We start from the raw sequence: 18,490 nt of genomic DNA, 5'->3' as shown, positions 1-18,490 counted from the left end.
GAATACTGTGACTATCAGAGAGAGAACACGTCGGAGGCTCGTGGCTGTCCCACGGAAAAAGCGGGTGAGCCGTTCATTGACTTCCTCGTCTAAATCTTGATGAACTGGAGTGGAAAGCTCCTCGAAACGGTCTTGCTTAGTATGCCTGGATACAGCTAATGTAGTAATGTACTGACCGGAAAAGAATGCAGAGTGAAAATCTCCCTATAATCCTGCTTCCGTCGCTGTGCACGGGACATATTGATTGCCGTTGAACGTTGAACGACATGTTGATGCGGAACTGAAAACGTGTGATGATTTCGAAAGTTACCGGCGCCAGGGGTGTGGTTACGAAGAAGGAGTCGTGACCCTGTCGGTAATCAGTACTCAGTACTCAGTACTCAGTGTCGTAACTGACTCGGAACCCAAGTGAACGTAACTTAACACTGTACTGAGATAGAACTTAGTCAACACCAACGTCACGTGATGTATTCAGTCACACTACTGAGAGGAAAAGGGAGGAAAGCAAATCTCGCACATATGTTTTCGACGATCTCGTTGAGCTCAAATTTTGCAGCGCGTAAAAGCTGAGGCCTTGAAGCCTCGAGGAAGGGTACATATGATTGGTATATAAATGCTTTATAATAATTGAGTAGACGGTCACACCGTTGTCACATCGCGTGATAAACGATGAACGATGTTTTATAACTTTTATTGGCTGACTACGTTACTGATGGCCTAACGTGATGCTGGTGTTTCTAGCCTTTACATCATGTTATACACACCCACCCACACATCTGGTTTACTCATATGAGTCCAGCATATAGTGTTTTTTATTCGCCTCGAGCACGAACAAGCTGCTGAGTTCGCCGAACACCGCCTGTCACGGAGCAAGGTGAAATTCAGCTGGGCCGCACTCTAGTCTAACTTAATGTAGTGTAGCCTTGTTTCACCTCTCCACCTCCTCTTCGAGCCTCCGACTCTTATTTTAGCTTACGGCGCGTCCTCCGAGGGACCGAGAATAGAGCTTTTAAAGCTACTGTGCGTCCTCGCGTACTCATGAGGTTGATACAAAAACAGAGAAAATCAAAACATTCCACGGAGCTAACCATTCTGGCACAGAACACTGGTCTAGTTACTACAAAGCGGACAGGGGTAGAAGCCAAGTCAACGAGGTATGCGTCAAATCGGAGTTGACAACGACATTTTAAAATTGACCAGGCCTAGGGTATCTATCCGATCGTGCCGAACCGTTTGCGGAGGAGAAACGCAAACAGAATCACCTCCGCAGAGCCACTGCATCGTGTGTACGCCATCTTCTCGTAAAGTAGATTCTTGACCATTCCTGATTTGGCCACCACCGGTGTCGTTTAATTGGTTTACACAAGGGTAAGCAGTCTTTCAGATCCCGGACCTATTCATTCCTTCCTATATCTTTTATCTTGTCCTTTTCCCCTGCAGCCCTTGCCTCGTGCAATTCGGCATGACGAACATGCCGCTGCCAGGCAATCTTCATTGCCACCTCCTTTCTAGTGGAGATATTGCGGTGGTCGTCTAGCAAGACGGTTTCGAAATGGCTCCTGCCTTTCCTCATTCAAGTTTATCGTCTCGCTAATATAGCAGGAATTTGCGCACCCACCCTGTCTCTCGTTACACTTAGTGGCGTCGTATGATACGTACTTGATGTTTTGGAGTTGTGAGAATCCCGAATTCGCTGCCTCTCGCGGCCGGGTCCTTGCTTTGCCGGCTATATCCTCGTTCTTTGCGTGTGAGACTAGTAAGCGAGGAAAATTAGATCTTCGCATGGTTCTATAGGTACATTGTCGCAGAGCATCCCCGTTCTAATATAGACTATCTCAACTTTCCATGTAGTACTACTCCCTAAACTTTTTATCCACAGTCTACTAGGTTTTTATCTTTGTCAGACAAATTTGAGTACTTTAAGCGATAGTACTTTTGATATTAATGAAACTGAAACACTTTGATTTAGGGGGGGGATTAGAAACCAGGGAAGAATAGTGCTACGTGATTAGGTTCAAAAATAAATTCACCAATTGTAACCAACTTTGGCTCTGTACAGCGGGATTAGTACAAGGATCCTACCCTGTAGAGCAGCTCTCATGCGAAGGGATTGATTGACGCGGTAGTGGCCAAATCCGGTCAAGCATCAACAACGTTAAATATAGCATGAAATCAGGGATTATGTAGATCGATCAACCCTGCTGACTCCGTGACGTATTTTCTCAGCAACTTGTTCGTACTCAAGGCGAGTAAACACCGCATGAACTTGTATGAATAAATGCATCTGAATGCTATAGAGGATGTGTGAAGGTTAGGCGTCAATACAGCCTAGTTTGGGATAACTCATACGCAAACGATGATGTGATTATGTAAGCTGATATCATGAACTCTTCGCGTGCCTGATAATCCTGTACATTTTAATGTATGTCTCCGGGAACAACCTGCCACCAAGACCAGTACTCGCTACATGCTCGGTTCGAACCCCGTCGGTAAAATATAGTGATGTATTGGCATCCCCGGTCCGCTGAGTCGTGGCATCACAATGCTATGAATAAATTTATTCAATGATGCCGAGTACGTTGCAGCGAGCTGCCCTGTGCTGTGTGATAATGCCGTGCCAGCATGAGGGTACTCAAGAGCCTCCGAGCCGGGCCTGAGTGTGGTGCTGAGTGTTTCCAATCATTGGTGGCCGCTGAGTTTCGTTTGTTATCGCTTTGAATTTGAACTCTGTCCCGTCACGTTGAACTCAACTAACCTCCGAGGGACCGAACATAGAGCTTTTAAAAACCCACTGTGCAGTCCTTAGCGTATTATTAGGTTGATGCAAAACCAGGTGCAGAAAATCCACGAAGCTTAGCGCCGAAAATAGCCCAAAAATGTACATTGACTCCGAGATTTATTTATATTATGATCTGTGAGTGAATTTCTAAAAAAAGACGCACCGACGGTCTGAACTTAAACATTCGAATTCCAAATTTCCAACCGAATATCTCGGTGTTGTGTATACCGGTATTTGGCGGACTTTGAGTGGATGTACGGGGAAGTAACTCATCCGGAATCTGACTACAGATTTCGTACAACAAAGACTTCACCAGCATCCGGTGAGTCTTCGAGGTCCTTCCATTTAACATTAAGCTTTTGATAGTCTGAATGCGAGGCGGAGGCAGCGAGAGACTGCAGAAAATTCCGGTATGGGTGTAGTCAGCAGGCAGGCTCGGATCAGTCATGCTTGGGCGAGATCGGGGCCAGTCTGTCGGATCAACCTGACACGGAGATATTGTGGAAAGCTTAACCGGACTGATAGTCGCCAGAAGACCGACATCACAGCTATTGTCGAGCGGTGCTGGAGGTCTTGACCTTTGTCTGATGTAACTGAGGTACGTTAACGTTCTCCAATTTTGGATTTTCTCGGAAGCTCTTAGGAATGATAAAAGGCCACCTACATGGCTTCGACTCTATCATACACCCTCCCAGCGGACTTGCGGACTCGGAGAACCTGCCTTCGACGAGAATGTCTACGCCCACGATTTCAACCTTCATTACCTCTGTGGTCCTACAGCCCATCATAGTGGCGATCACCAGTGCTGTTCTTTCATCCCTCCTATCCTACGAGATCGCTGGACGACTTGACTGGAGGCCGGTAAGCCCTTTGTTTGTGGATTCCACAGTCTTTCTGATCACATAGTGTAAAAGATCACCGTATGCGTGACATGTGACATTCTTGCTGTCGCCGTTGACCACTTGAAGGATCAAGAAGTTGCCATCAGTGCTCGTGGTGCGGCTGTCGTTAAGCGCTTTGCCCCACTGTTCCATCTTGCCCGTATTTTTCTGGGGTTGAATGTGTTGCTGCTTGTGGTGGCTTTCTGGAGAAGTCCACCGAAAATGACGCTCATCGCCGTAGCTTTTGCTGCCCCCGCTTTTCTGTGGGCGACGCCGCTTCACTTTTCGCGGATCGGCACAGTACTGAACAGATTCCTACTGGCAAATGATGATGAAGGAGAAGTGGAATATGATTCACCCAAAGCTCCATTCATAATCAAACGAGTTCCTGGTATGAAGGCTATATTTGACGGTATTATTCGAGGGTATGTGCTGTCGCATCCTGTCGGTGTATGATTGTTTGACTCGAAGACAGCTGTGGAATATTCTTCGTCGTCAACTCAGCACTGCAGTTATCATGGCAATCGACCTATAATGCACCTCCATGGATGATCATGGAGACTGTCATTTGGTCGACGGTCAATCGCACTTGTCATTGTGTAAGACAATTTCTTTCTTAGAAGTACTCCCGACTGAAGGTTTTCCAAAGATTATGACAGACGTGCGCGACTATGATGAGGACGTGAAGACTGGAGTCCCGACCATACCAGTCCTTCTAGGGTCTGCTCTTAAGACTCGGATGGTCTTAAGCGTCGTTCAAGCAGCTGTTATGATAGCCTTCCTCCGCAATCCATTCATTGTGGGGAGTTCTTCGTTCGCGATCGCTCTTGTTTGGATTTTAGGGAAAGATTCTCCGAAAGTTTACTTCCGTCTCAGTCTTCACTCACAGACGATATTCATTGTTCTGTACGCTGTTATGCTTGCTTTTGACTTGCTCTAGACCCCTATTGTGTATTTTAAAGTTGAACGACCCTTAGAAAATGTAGCCTTCGAATTCACTCACAGTCAATATTATAATATATTCATCATGCAAATATCCGTTTGTCAGTTTGTATCTCCGCTTCTCTTCCGTAGTGTACGATAACCGACATTGACAACGAGAGTACTTCTGAATGGCGGGCGCTTAGCGCTAAACCAGTTTGCTTGGAGCTAGCGCGTCGAGCCACAGTCGGCCTCGCTGAACCCAGGGCTCAGCAAGGCTGACCGTAGCTCGACACAACGTTTTTCAGGAAAGCTCCTGATATTTTTCTTCCCCTTTACCAAGGTCCAACAGTGTATTCTTTCTTATCTCCGTCTTCTTGCTAACATGTGTTTAATTAAATCCGTAAACCTCTCCTCCTGTATATATGTACTATGCAGTGCGCTTTCGTCAGTTTGGAATTCTACCTGGAAGCGGGGTACAAATGTGGGGTTATATAGAACAAAGACGCGCAGTGTCACCAACACGCGGTTTCTCTTCTCCGCTTACCACACAGCGCCCAGACCATACTCTAGCGAGTTCTGACGCGCCTTCTGCACCTTGCCGCCTTTCGGATTTTCTTTTCCCCACCCACCATCATGATGCCCTTTCCTTGGCAGCTTATACAATTTTCTACCATATTCGCACTCAAGTTCCTTAGTTACGTAACCACATTTCTACTGTTGGGGCCTGCCGAGTGGTTGACACCTGAATCTACTGGGTCTGGGGCTGCGAGGTTGCCCACTCGCTCTCGACATCTCGGGTCGGGTCGGGTCGGGGTCATCAGGCTACCGGGGCTTCCGCTCCAAAAATTTATATGTCGGTCAGTGACAGTCACTGAATCAATTTTATGCCAAGGTCTCGCAGTGATTAGGCAAGCGGAGTCCCCCAGCGCCATGCTTGGGGGACTCGTTGAAATTTTAAGATACAAGATACGACGGCATAGAGTGTAATAGATGTGAGACTCGACGAAACGTGCTCGAATGAGCAATAGAAATGCTTCTGTAGGAGGAAAAGACACGTGTGAGTGACGGAGGTACTCGAAGAACATGCTAAAAGACCTTTTTTTTAGATGGTGTTGTAGTTTTGTTTTTGCCGTTTTCTTGTCAAAAGATGGAGCAGATGTGCTTGCTGAGAGTGTCTGGGATGTGTGAGCCGAGAGTTTGTTATGTTATACTTTTTTTTCCATTTTCGCTACTTACACACCTAGGCACAAGATCTAGAGCGCCCACAAAGTCCTGTCTGACACTTTTGGCCCGAGGGCAAAATTTCTGCGGGACAGCTGGGTAATTTTCACGAGGCCCCTCTTTTTTTTGTATCCAATTTTAAATTTTGTCCATTGAGAGTGAAACCCCAATACTATCTAGTCTCGGGACCCTACGCGTACGTCCCAGCCCTGACTCCAAATTCCCAGATGCAGTGATGTAGGGCGTGCCCCCATCACTCCGCCGTTCCCGCCGGTGGGCAATTTGTCGAAGAAGGGGTGACTATAAGTAAACTAGCGTGTAAAGTATCAGCTAAGGTGTCGAATAACGCGTGCTAAGAGGCCCCTCTTTTGTTACGCGATCTGCTATTTGCATAATCTAGTATCCCCCCCTTTTTTTTGACTTGAAACGGTTAATTTTATCCCTTACAACAATGCAGACAAGCCGGGTAATTGTGACCGGCACCGATAATATGCCTCCTAGCGTGTGGGATCTACTAGCGCATTTTGTTACTTTCGATTACATTTAGTGTGGGTTGGTTCACCTGACTGTAAAAGAAAACGTGTAGATCGTGCATGGAATGTATAGATGAACCATACATTTTTCCTGCAAGTCTCCTCAACCCCCCGCCCGAAAGCCATGTCAGGATCACCAATGTAGACCACAACGTACACACTTATAATTTCTTTCATGTATGTATATGAGATGCTAACCGGTTTGCCCAGTATTCAAGATGGTGGAATTTTCGTCACGGGCTTGAGGGAATACATATTCTTCTTCTATGTACATTCAAGGTAAATAGAATATCCGAGGTATCAACTGGAAGCCAGTTATAATTGTGATTGAGACCCGCTGTCTCGATCAGCTTCTCCACTCTCCTTGTCCTTTCCCTTTTCTTTCTCCGGGCCCGACCCGTCATCTAGGTATAGATAGTTCTGCTTTATATAGTCAATAACAGCAGCTGGGATGAGATATCGGACCGAAAGACCACGACGAAAGAACAACCGAACTTTCGTCGAGGAAACATCGTTCTGAACCAGCTGGGGGATAGGATAAATATTGTTCCGCCAGCGCGCCAAGCTGTCTGTTGCCTGATCCATACTGGACCCTGTGCGCTCAATGACAAACGTGCCATAGCGTCCGAGTATGCGATCGAGCTAGGAATCCGCTCATCAGCTTGGAGTACATGCGTAATGCATGTAACTGACATCATTATGAGACCAAACCCCTGGCTCAGACATGGTGCTTATCAGGTCCGATCCAGCAAGAAGCATGATTCGAACATCACGATGTTCACCATCACGGGTAGATACGCCGCCGAGAACCGTATTGATCTCGTAATTGAAGTGGTCAAGGACGACAGCCGTACGTTGATAATTTTGGAATGCCTCCCACGAGTCGACCATTAGCCCTGAAGACTCTTGCTCTGTAGCAAGCGTGCACATATTGACCCTATTTCGCGTATCGATATGAGTTCAGAGATAAGATTGCGCAGCTCAAAGGCCGCACATACCGGTGATGGGCTCGAACCAGTCCTGGCTTCTTGTATTCCTCACTAACAGGACTGAGATATCCACCAACAATCTCAAAATTAGTGTTCTGCCGAACAAAGTCATTTGCCATCTCGAACATTCGGAGATGGTGATATGTGATGGGGTTGAAGGAACCACATGCTACAAGGACGATTGGTTGCTTGTCAGAGGCATGTAGAATTCGATGGAGACGATGAGAGGTAAACGTATAGTTTGGAGGATTTACAAAGGCGGAGCTGCTTGGGGCGGCCATCGTGGTTGTGAAATGAACTAGTTTAGGCCGCCATTTCAATGTATTCCGATCGCTCAGTCACAGAAATAACAGTTGCTGGGTCACCCCACGACACCATGCTTTACCCTTTCTGGAAGTCACTCTCACGCGTTGCCTTTAGTCATCCTTGAGTCATAATCCCGCCATTCTGTTCCGAACGTCCACGTGATTCCCTTTCAGGTTAGTGGTATACACAGTTCCCGAATGTCTCCCGACCGTTAAAAAAACAGTACGTCGGCCTCTTGGTACTCCCTGTCCAACCCTTTTTGGCTCAAGTTGATGCCATGCTTAATAGTTAATACAAGACAACTTGGTTCCGAGGACTGACTTTGTGCTATTCGGTAACCAATCCACTGCAAGACAACTTGGTTCCGAAGACTGACTTTCCGCTATTCGGTAAACAATCCACTGCCGTCAATATCATAGCCATAGACCAATCCCGTGTTGGCCGTCCTCGCACAATCCTCGGTACAATACAGGCTGGCTTAAAATCATGAACGTACGATATTTATCACTGTTCGAGCTTGAACACGTCACCACCACCATTGGCAGGTGAGTTTGCTGGCAGTCATTTGCTGGTACACGGAATACTCCAAGCCTAAGAAGGCTAACGCACAGCTCCCGCCCACATACATTCACAGGTAGTTGATGATCTGATCTCGGGATAGGAGCCTACTAGTATCACGCCTCGGAATGATCCATGACCACTGCAACTCCTCGATTTCTCACGACTTTCATTGCAGCCTGGTAAAATGTTTGTGAACGAGGTCGCGATCACACACTCCGAGTCTCCCGCGTTCTCGATTTTGATACCCCACATAATGAATTACACGCATATCCCTTGTTTTATGATTCGTTATTCTATGCGGAGTACCATCCGGTGTATCTCCGACTGGTGCATATTCCAGGTTGACCGGCCGTCCGCTCTCTTCTTTCACAGCAAGTCTTGATTTCGATGCGGCTCTTGCGCACGTACCGCTATGTCCGTTTTATTTGATGGCATAGGCATTTGTAGGATCCATATCGACGCGCATATCGACACCGTGACCACGCGGATTTGAAAGTTTGCTGTACAAACACTCTAGCGTGTTCCGTCGCTTCCTCTCTTATTGCGCACCTACTCCGAGTCGCTGAGTTATTTCTCTGTGGAATGACGAGTCGATCTTTCTCTCGCGGTTAAATGAAGAGCCTCATTAGTTTTCGTAACGTTGAGGAGAATCTGACCGCTCTACTAGTAGTTGCTCCATTATCCGTGCCACTGTTAATTTGAAACTTTGTGTGCGTTCGGAAGAGGTCTGCCTCAAGGGCGGTTGCATCCAAGCTGTTATGCGTCATTTCGCCCATCTATGTTGTTAACTTTCCTGCTTTTCGGACCAGCATCTGCTGGATCGTTTATTTGTTCAACTCCCGGCTGGTTACCCCAATAAACATGGCACGTTGCTCGCTACTTCACAGTTTGCTCACCTTGTCCAGTGTCCACCAGCATGCTCTTGCATTTGTCTTCCACTGGCTCCAAGTTGGCTCTAGATCTCATGCCTTGTGTGACAAATACTGGAATTGTGGCCCAGAATGGCAGTATAGATGTAAACTGTCAATGATGAAAGTTTGATAGGCGAGTCAGGGATTAATGGCGCTTACCCCACTAGTTACTACTCACGCCTCAATTTCCCCGTTCTACACCCTGCATGTGGCGCCAGTGGTTAGACAATGCAGCGGTGCCACTGCTTCGAGTCGCTTTCGTTACGATTTGAATCATCATATCAACCTTTTTCTGTTGCCGAGAATATCATCATGATGGGTCCTGCGAAACGAACTTGAATGTTGCTGGGTAACGCGATTTCGGTCCCCACGCGGCGTGTTCACTTCCCACTGCTAGTAGACACTAGCTGCAATCGACGCTGTCGAAGATGAGGGCATTCGTACCACTGGCAGGCGTATTGCTTGCCACACTCTCCAGTGCCCAGGTGCTTGTCGATTTCCAAGTCGCTGAACCGCCTCCAGTTCCGAACAGCGGGCAACAATGCACGATGATGATTCTGGAGTGAGAAAACCATTTTGAAGCATTTCGAACTCTAACAACTATTACTTCCTAGGCGTACATTTGGGAACTCATACGGAGAGTTAGTATATGAGCAGTGAAAATTTTTAAGTTGAGCTGACCTTCCATTTCAGTCCAGAGATCGTCGAGTACAGGTGGGTCTGCTTTTTTTCGCGTCGAATCTCATCTGACTCCGTACAGTCCGCCGACCGATTGTGGGGCAGTCGGTTCTTGGGCAGCAGTAACACTCAACTTCACAGTGACATCAAACGGGACCCAGTATGACCGCCTTGGAATTTTCACGTTCCAAAACACGGAAAGTATGTTTTTCACGGCCATGCATTGCGTGACGAGGACTGATATTGAACGTTGTAGTTTGGCGCACCTCAACTCCGGAGCCGACTACAGACGGTATCATCTGGACTTACACGAAAGATGTTACTCGCTATATTCCCTTGTTCGACAAGCCTGGAACTTTCATTCTCGAGCTTGACAACATCGTCACGTCTACTGATACCGGGGAGTACGCGAGTATGTGTGTTTTCGGTTCGTTCCTGACGATGTTGTACTAACTTGCGCATCAGCTACACTTTATGCAACTTTCTATGCATCGTCCGGAGAATACCCTACTGCTGGACAATCCAACATGATTGTGCCGATATCGACGATGCTAAACAACACTGGCAACGAGGCCTCGGTCCCACCAGCATTTTCTGTACGCTTTCCCTTTTGCATCATGAGTGTTAAGTAAACCCTTTTAGCTCAACGTGACGCTCCCGCAAAACACTGTTGAAATCTATGCCGAGCTCTATGCATCCGGCAATGGAGACGAGGAATTCTGGGTGAGAGACAGTTTGTTGCATATAAGGAAGCCGAATCACAGATTGATTCTTCTCTCAAGTACTACAACACAGCCGATGAATATCTCGGATATCTTCCGCCCGGCACAACATACGGTGGAGGCCCTTTCCGTGAGGTTCGTCTCCTCGTGGATGGTCAAGTTGCTGGTGTAGCCTTTCCATATGCTGTCATTTTCACAGGCGGCATAAATCCCGCAGTTTGGAGGTATGATCCTGTACTTTCTCAGTTTTTTCTTTCAACCATATGATTCACAGGCCCATCACATCATATGGTGCAATTGATCTTCCTACCTACTTCCTTGATCTCACACCATTTGCACCGGTGTTCGCCGACGGCCTCCCCCATAATGTGACTTTGGACGTCGCCTCCGCTGAAACAAACCACACTCTTAACCAGAACTGGTATGTTTCTGGACTGTTGCAGGTTGTCACGGACCCGTCAGGCAAACAAACGACGGGCAGCATCACGGCATATGATGCTCAACCCTATGCAATAACGGAGACAACAGCGAGCATCGGCGGCGCAGATGTCAATATCACGGTCAAAGCTCAGCACTCCCTCAAAATTGAGGCAACCATTGTCAGCGGTAGTGGGACGACAAACAATGTCGTTTTCCAACAGAACATGGACTTTACAAACACCCAATATTATCTCGATGACGCCAATACTCAGGTTGAGATCCATCATTGTCCCTAATAATTTGCTCATCACTCAATACATTCATCGCAGAACGTCGCACAGATATCCTCCGGCTCAGTTATTTCAACTCACAATGGAGTCTCAGTTCTTACCGACAACTTCGACTATCCCCTGTACATCAACTTCTCAGCCCTGGTTGATAATGATACCGTGACATCATGCAAGTTTCGCTTAGTTCAACCTGCATTGCATGACTGACCAACTTTCACTTCAGATTATACCACGTTCGATCACTCGTATAACCGTCAGCTTGTCCCTGCGCCTTTCATCTTGGGATCCGACATTAGTGAGCGCCAGCAGACAGGTACGATATCTTTTTCTGCAGGGAACATGTACTCAACTGTATTCCAGCGGGTTACCTCACCTTGTTAACCACGGGACTTGTTACTGCGAACGGGACCAGCAATAACACCTTTTCGTACATCGACACCAGGGGTAACACATACGCTAGGGATGTAGACGCTGCATATGATGTGATCACCTATGACGAGCAGAGCGGCAGCCTTGCAACCACGCCCCTACCCACGTTCTCTTTGGCTTCCAATGCACAGTTCATTCCCGGTGCAAGACTTCCAGGTGGAAGAGTGTGTGGATAACTCGTAGATTAGGTATAGCGATAACATCGTGAATAGATGCGAGAAACTATTTATTTAATGCATGACACATCTAACGCCCGACAAGACCGCCCTGAAGAACAACTACATGGGCGTGCCAGCACCCTCCACCGCCTTAAATAACCCAAGTCCACAACACCTCAACGGCTACCTATGCACGTGTTGAACAGCAAACAGCTCCGTGTTGAGACGGGGCTTCCAGTGTGGAAGCTGCGAAATCTGATGAAGATTCGAGATGATGACCACTATGTACCTTGTCGCGATGGTTGAAAGCGCGAGGGAGCAAAGCGTCTAGAACAATCCGACGACGCGCCCAGTTTGTGGGTCAAGTCCGACTTCCCAGAATCCTGCGCGGCAATTTCTCGTAAGATAAATTTTGGATAAAGCACATGTTATCGCTTACCTGGCCGTGTGCCAAGTCCCGGCATGGTCTGCATGTCTCCGAGAATAGGGTATAGGAAACCTGCTCCAGCAGATAGGCGCACTTCGCGAATGGGAACGGTGAAGCCAGAAGGAGCATTTTTAAGTGACGCATCATGAGAGAATGAATATTGGGTCTTTGCCATACAAACTGAATGAACGGCATAAATATAACTCCACAGACATAGGGAGAAAGGACTTACTAGGCAGGTTGCCGTAGCCTTGCCGAGTATAAGTTTCTATCTGCTTGCTGGCATGCTCGCTAAGTTCGATGCCAGCCGCACGGTATATTTCCTTGCAGATTATCTCGATCTTTTGAGCGATGGGGAGGTTGAGGTCGTAGAGGAATCTGAAACTGGATTCTCCTTCGCAAGTTGCAATGACTGCCTCAGCAAGGGCACGTGCACCAGCACCACCTTCTGCCCAGTGGTTGCTCACTATCGCGGCATCGGCACCAGCAGCGAGAGCTTCCTGACGGATGAGCTCAAGTTCAGCAGGGGTATCAGAACTACGTGAAAGTCAGCCAACATTCATGCGGGAAACGGAAGCAACACAAACGAAAATTGGTTGATAGCAATGATAACCTTGACACCGAACTTCTTGGAGTTCTCGATGTGCCTAGCGAGATTCTGGCAACCTTCCTTGAGGGTGACAAGATCCTCCTTGGTGTAGGTATCAGCCAAAGGCTTGCCAGGTGTCACCTCAGGTCCACCACCGTGCATCTTGAGTGCACGAGTAGTGGCAACGATGACGGTAGCATCAGGCTTGAGGCCACTAACACGACACTTGATATTGCAGAACTTCTCCATGCCCATGTCAGCTCCGAAACCACCCTCAGTCAACACATAGCCAACGCGGTCGGAAGAGTCGCCCTCCTCAGTTCCTGCGAGCTTGAGAGCGATACGATCAGCGAGGATAGAGGAGTTTCCGTGAGCGATGTTAGCGAAAGGGCCGGCATGGACGAAAACAGGGGTGCCCTCGAGCGTTTGCATCAAGTTGGGCTTGACTGTGTCCTTCATGAGAACAGCAAGTGCACCTCCAACACCAATGTCATCAGCAGTGATAGCCTCTCCGCGCTTGCTTGTTGCGACTACCATGTTGCCCAGCCTCTCGCGCATATCAACGAGATCAGTGGTCAACGCCAGCACGGCCATACATTCACTAGCCACAGCGATGTCAAACCCAGCCTCGCGCTCGTGGCCTTTCTCAGTAGGGTTACGGCCGAGTGTGACTTTGCGCAAGAAACGGTCATTGGTATCGAGAACACGGTTCCAAGTGATCGTCTCGGCGTCGATGTCAAGGCGAGCAAAGAGGTTGATTTCCTCGGGTGTCAGGTCGCTCGGGTTGGTTTTGTCGATACCGAGCTTCTTCAAGCGCTTGAGCATCAAGGGTGCGAATTCACGCTTGCCCTTCTTGGAGGGCACAAGACGACTGAAGAGACCCTGCAGAAAGTCAGCTCGTATAACGGGGGGTTTTCAACATCAACAGACCTTGTCACTCTGAGTCGCTTCGTGGAAGATACGAGCGTCAAGGGCAGCAGCTGCACTTGAAGTCAGGGATCGAAGGTCAGAACAAATTCAGTAAGCTTACCCAGTAAGTTATTGGCAGCCGTGACAGCGTGTATGTCACCAGTCAAATGAAGGTTGAACTAAACAAAGAACATTAGGGCGAGAAGGAATCCAAACAAAGAAAGCCTACCTCATCCATTGGAATTACTTGACTGTAACCTCCACCAGCAGCTCCACCCTTGATACCGAATGTCGGTCCTTGAGAAGGTTGGCGCACACAAGCGAATGCCGGACGTCCAAGATGCGCCCCCAGTGCCTGAGCAAGACCAATGGTAGTCGTAGACTTGCCCTCACCCAGAGGAGTGGGTGTGATACTTTAAAAATAAGTCAACTTCAAATAGCAAAACGTGTTCCAGGTAACTCCTACCCAGCAATGACAATGTATTTCCCATCTTTTCGGTGTGCCAAGCGATCCAACACACTGAGCTCGACCTTGGCCTTGAACTTGCCATAGCTTTCAAGTTCGTCGGGTAGGAGTCCCATCTCTTTTGCGAGCTGAGTGACGGGCTTTGGGGTTTGAGCCATAGCAATCTCGATGTCGCTGGGAACTTTCTCCTTGATGTCAAGTGCCAAGGGTTTGATCTTACGCTCTCGAGCCTTTTGCCAGAGACGAACAGCAGAGTTGTATACATTCTCCATTAGCAAAGCGACAGTCATGGGACCAACACCTCCTGGAACAGGGGTGATGTGCGATGCCACAGCAAACGCGTCTTCATCCACATCTCCGACTAGGCGTTGACCTGATTTCTTAGTCGCGTCTAGAGATTGTTCATATAAATAACCCGGATCGTATGCCGAGATCAAAAACATACCCGGAACGAAGTTGATGCCAACATCGATAACGACTGCGCCAGGTTTCACCCACGAACCTTTGACAAATGCTGACTGGCCGATAGCAGCTACCACGATATCAGCTTGTCTGACCTGCAAGTGATGTGAGAAAGTTGCATCATCTGATGATCACGTGAGATGCAACTGACGATCTGTTCAATGTTCTTGGTGCGACTGTGGCATTGGGTGACTGTTGCATCACGGCTTCTCAGGAGTGCAGCCACGGGGTTGCCAACAATGTCGCTACGACCCAGCACGACTGCGGTTGACCCAGCGATGGATACGCCAGTACTCTCCAGCAGACGAATAACAGCTGCTGGTGTACAAGGAACGAACAACGGGGAAGCAGCACGCGAAGACAAGTGACCTATATTGTATGCATGGAATCTAGTTCTCTCAGATAAAGCAATTTCCCACATGAAAACAACTTACCCGTCAACATCTTTCTCGGGACAAACCGCCTCAGTGACAGCGCGGGTGCCGTCTGCATCAACATGAGGTCCAAGAGGCAGCTGAACAAGGACGCCACTAATAGTTTCATCATCCGAAAGCTTCTTAACGACCTGGATGATCTCGTCGGCCGTAGCTGCTTCTGGGACGTTGACGTGATTAAACTTGATGCCGACTTCCTCTGCAGCTTTAGCTTTCATGCGAATGTATGTGCTCGAATCAGGGCGTTCACCAGCTTGCACGACTACAAGCTGGGGTTGGAACCGAGGGTATTGAGCTTGGAACGCCTTGATTTTCTGTGCGACATCATTGCGAATAGACCTAGACGCACGTGATTCCATCAGTACGGGTTGGGCGATGATCACAGATCACTTACTTTGCTATGATAGTGCCATCGATGATCTGAGCGGTCATGATGGTAGAAACAAGGATCGGTTTTGAACGATTTCGAACCGAGTAAGAGGTAGATATGGAAGATAAATGGAAAGGTCGAAAGGCTGGGCAACTTGGAGGCACCTTAATAAATGCCATATGAAGTTGCCTCTTTTGGTTAATTGACTACAAGCACACCCACGAACGAACGAAATTTACACACAACACAAGAACTTTTAAAAGATAGACAGTGAAATATAGAAACACGGGAAAAGCAGAAGCACAACAGGATTTTTTTAAATATCGTGACTCGTCAATATTTCTAGTGATCTTGAGTAAGAAAATCGAGTTCATCAAGCGAATATGTAATACATTCCCACGACCTTCCCTTTCCGAAAATTTTGGACGCGTTTGGCTCCGTTTCATAAGGTCACACCTTGTAACTCTCTTCTATCATTTATACCATGAACGCTGCATACGTCCGACAGGCCTTTCGTTCTTCTACGGCTTCACTGTCGTCGAGAACTATCGGCCGCTCCTCACGAGATGCGTTGGCATCTCACGGTCGGCGAATAGTAAGCATACGACAGTACTCTGATGACAAGGCTCCTGCAGCGGAGGTGGACGCAGAGAAGGAGGTAGAAACCGACAAGACAGAAATCACGCCGGAGACTGAGTTGCTCAAAACCATCAAAGCAAAAGAAGCTGAAACCGCGGACCTAAAAGTTAGTATTCCCCTTCGAACACTGCACGCGTTTTTGATTGTTCCCCAGAGTCGGTTACAGTACCTGCAAGCAGACTTTTTGAACTTGCAACGCAATGCTGCTCGTGAAAAAGAGCAGCAACGTGATTTCGCTATCACCCGCTTTGCTGGTGACCTGCTTGAGACCGTAGATGTTCTCGCACTCGCCCTCAAGTCCGTACCAGAGGATGCCTTTGCCCAAGCAGACTCTCCATCCCCAGACTCATCCGATTCATCATCCAACTCCAAATCTATCCAAACCTACCTGAAGGAGTTGCATCAAGGCGTCGACATGACCCATCGCCTCCTCCTCTCCACACTATTCAAGTATCACGTCAAACCATTTGACCCTACCGGTGATATGTTTGATCCTAATCAACACGAAGCAATGTATCAAGCTCCAATACCCGGAAAGGAACCTGGCACTATATTAGAGTGCCAGAAAACCGGGTACATGATTAAGGATCGGCTACTGCGGGCGGCGCAAGTCGGTGTCGTGCAAGATACGCCATGACGCTATGGAGCAGGGTTTAGGTCGGTGATGGGTATGTAGTGCAGGTATTGGGAGAACTATTAGTCACACTAGTAAGTACTCTAGAGCCTCTATGAGCGGCGGCCTGGGTAGACGATAGATATTATTTTAGCACATTTAATTCACCGAATCTCAACTCTGAACCGATCCCGTAAACAGGAAACGACCTGCGCATTAAGAGAGTTGGCCTCATCGTTTGAAAGTGATCTACTCAAATGTTAGAAAAAAGCTTTCATGAAAGACAGGGGCTTACCTATCCATTGAACGATAATTGATCCTGTAACAAAGACTCTTCCGGTTAGTTTTTGGGTGAGTAAAATCGTCGATCTACTCGGAGGTCAGGCCAGGCCACACTCGGTTCAGAGTAAGACTCACCAATTTGACGTCCTCCACCACATCTCCAGCGACGTCTCGGACAAGGTCACAAAAATCGTTTTCATGAAGCATCTGGCCTTCAGGGAGCCAAAAGCTCACGTCCTTGAAGCATGCCGGGTACTTCGAGTACGGTTTGAACGTGGTGATTTCGCCTTGTTTAAACTGCGACAGGAAACGGGGGTCCTGTGACCAGAACAAACGAATGTCGGGGATAGAATATAAAACCATTGCTATCCGTTCGAGTCCAAGGCCGAATGCCCATCCCAGCTTGTTTGAAACATCTAATTACACGTTATTCGTCAAATTGATATATGTGAATTCATCAACGTACTCGCGTTATCGAGTGTTGGCTGATAAATAACTCCACAACCGAGAATTTCCAGCCATTTACCACGGAAGAAGACCTCGACCTCAAAACTTGGCGTCGTCCACGGAAAAGTAGCTTCGATCCACCGCACTTTAAGTGGGTTTTGAGCAGTAGCACCGACGCGTCCAGCAAACAAATGTAGCATAAGGCTATTCAAGGACAATTTCAAGTTTTTCGCGATTAATTCCGTGTGTTTTGGATCGTGAGCTGGCTGACAAGGATTCGTCGGTGATAGATGGGGGACATCTTCAATTTCTATACTGGATTGCTCCAAGTGGGCTGCGAGACGTTCGTTGTCCTCCTCGATCTCCTTCATGCCCGTTGAGTTTGCTGAGACGATACGTGCACCCTCTGTCTGGTGAAATACAGGGTAGTGTGATCCATCTATCTCGTCGCGCCGGTACACATCTGCAGTAAGTAACCACTTCGTCTCTCCTCGTCCAAACACCTCTACTTCGTGAGCAGAGGTGTGAGTGCGCAACATGAGGTCCTTGTTGACATAGTAGCTGTCTGTCACGGACCGACCAGGGTGGTCTTTGGGGAAAGATAGCAGATCAAAGTTTTGGTATGGAGTGACGAGGGGAGAGAGCGAGGAGAGGTGAGTGTAGGAGGGGAAGTGTGATTCTATGAGCCCTCGGAGTGTGCTGAGGGGATGTGAGGGTTGTGTGTGTAGCTTTAGTGGGAGCTTGGACACGATTGTTGGAGATATGTTTGTCATATGGTCGGTGAGGTACTGTTCACCTAGCACGGTGACATGACACGGTCGTTGGACAGCCATGTTAGCGAGGTATCGCGAGGGTACTCCTCTCGCATGGATATTTCGCCATAGCGAACCATATAAACGCATTGAACGCGAACTACCAATCAGTTTTCGTTGAGTTGTTGCAAGCTCACCTACTGGTCTCCCTGCTAATGCTCAACGTTTAACCTCAATTTACGCGTTCATTTGCACTTGTTGTCCAAAAGCTTCAAACAAATCCAAACTTGGTTATGAG

The 18,490-nt window shown here is 47.9% G+C and overlaps 6 protein-coding genes across 6 annotated transcripts; 3 read left to right on the top strand and 3 right to left on the bottom strand.

The window, feature by feature from the left end:
- Nucleotides 1–3,511: 3,511 nt before the first annotated feature.
- F5147DRAFT_573305 (uncharacterized protein) lies at nt 3,512–4,600 on the top strand (the record flags this gene model as incomplete). The annotated part of the gene is made up of 4 exons (XM_041431149.1): nt 3,512–3,640; nt 3,694–4,085; nt 4,136–4,259; nt 4,310–4,600. 4 exons carry the CDS (start codon nt 3,512–3,514, stop codon nt 4,598–4,600), a joined length of 936 nt encoding a protein of 311 aa, XP_041294770.1.
- A 1,942-nt stretch (nt 4,601–6,542) lies between these two features.
- Nucleotides 6,543–7,685, bottom strand: F5147DRAFT_685744 (uncharacterized protein). Its single transcript, XM_041436692.1, has 3 exons — nt 7,337–7,685; nt 7,032–7,275; nt 6,543–6,980 (listed from the first exon to the last, which is right to left on the bottom strand). The coding sequence occupies exons 1-3, from the start codon at nt 7,606–7,608 to the stop codon at nt 6,654–6,656; spliced, it is 843 nt and encodes a 280-aa protein (XP_041294769.1). The 5' UTR covers nt 7,609–7,685; the 3' UTR covers nt 6,543–6,653.
- Nucleotides 7,686–9,090: 1,405 nt separating this feature from the next.
- Nucleotides 9,091–11,820, top strand: F5147DRAFT_759791 (peptide N-acetyl-beta-D-glucosaminyl asparaginase amidase A-domain-containing protein; the record flags this gene model as incomplete). Its single annotated transcript, XM_041440462.1, has 12 exons — nt 9,091–9,667; nt 9,720–9,746; nt 9,799–9,819; nt 9,866–9,984; nt 10,040–10,195; nt 10,249–10,379; nt 10,426–10,506; nt 10,566–10,729; nt 10,780–11,197; nt 11,255–11,384; nt 11,439–11,528; nt 11,576–11,820. Exons 1-12 carry the CDS (start codon nt 9,534–9,536, stop codon nt 11,818–11,820), a joined length of 1,716 nt encoding a protein of 571 aa, XP_041294768.1. The 5' UTR covers nt 9,091–9,533.
- Nucleotides 11,821–12,129: 309 nt separating this feature from the next.
- Nucleotides 12,130–15,521, bottom strand: F5147DRAFT_573209 (formate--tetrahydrofolate ligase-domain-containing protein; the record flags this gene model as incomplete). The annotated part of the gene is made up of 12 exons (XM_041431144.1): nt 12,130–12,185; nt 12,242–12,409; nt 12,462–12,766; nt 12,817–13,700; nt 13,749–13,798; nt 13,849–13,906; nt 13,957–14,140; nt 14,194–14,584; nt 14,639–14,750; nt 14,807–15,044; nt 15,090–15,428; nt 15,484–15,521. The coding sequence occupies 12 exons, from the start codon at nt 15,519–15,521 to the stop codon at nt 12,130–12,132; spliced, it is 2,823 nt and encodes a 940-aa protein (XP_041294767.1).
- A 422-nt stretch (nt 15,522–15,943) lies between these two features.
- Nucleotides 15,944–16,735, top strand: F5147DRAFT_744717 (GrpE-domain-containing protein; the record flags this gene model as incomplete). Its single annotated transcript, XM_041439703.1, has 2 exons — nt 15,944–16,204; nt 16,253–16,735. 2 exons carry the CDS (start codon nt 15,944–15,946, stop codon nt 16,733–16,735), a joined length of 744 nt encoding a protein of 247 aa, XP_041294766.1.
- Nucleotides 16,736–16,805: 70 nt separating this feature from the next.
- F5147DRAFT_91095 (uncharacterized protein) lies at nt 16,806–18,436 on the bottom strand. The gene is made up of 4 exons (XM_041444461.1): nt 17,460–18,436; nt 17,129–17,409; nt 17,007–17,080; nt 16,806–16,960 (listed from the first exon to the last, which is right to left on the bottom strand). The coding sequence occupies exons 1-4, from the start codon at nt 18,340–18,342 to the stop codon at nt 16,876–16,878; spliced, it is 1,323 nt and encodes a 440-aa protein (XP_041294765.1). The 5' UTR covers nt 18,343–18,436; the 3' UTR covers nt 16,806–16,875.
- Nucleotides 18,437–18,490: the final 54 nt, after the last annotated feature.

This window comes from Suillus discolor (genome assembly GCF_016758755.1).
Source record: "Suillus discolor strain FC423 chromosome Unknown F5147scaffold_17, whole genome shotgun sequence".
Classification (NCBI taxonomy): domain Eukaryota; kingdom Fungi; phylum Basidiomycota; class Agaricomycetes; order Boletales; family Suillaceae; genus Suillus; species Suillus discolor.
The sequence above is the reverse complement of the archived record's forward strand: the minus strand, read 5'-3'. Positions and strand labels throughout refer to the sequence as shown.

Coding starts and splice junctions, on each gene's coding strand:
- F5147DRAFT_91095 (XM_041444461.1), bottom strand. CDS start 18,342: ATGCGTTTATATGGTTCGCTATGGCGAAATATCCATGCGAGAGGAGTA. Junction 17,410..17,459: donor GCCAACACTCGATAACGCGA/GTACGTTGATGA, acceptor ACGTGTAATTAG/ATGTTTCAAACAAGCTGGGA. Junction 16,961..17,006: donor AATTATCGTTCAATGGATAG/GTAAGCCCCTGT, acceptor ACATTTGAGTAG/ATCACTTTCAAACGATGAGG.
- F5147DRAFT_685744 (XM_041436692.1), bottom strand. CDS start 7,608: ATGGCCGCCCCAAGCAGCTCCGCCTTTGTAAATCCTCCAAACTATACG. Junction 7,276..7,336: donor CTGGTTCGAGCCCATCACCG/GTATGTGCGGCC, acceptor TACGCGAAATAG/GGTCAATATGTGCACGCTTG. Junction 6,981..7,031: donor GGGTTTGGTCTCATAATGAT/GTCAGTTACATG, acceptor GCGGATTCCTAG/CTCGATCGCATACTCGGACG.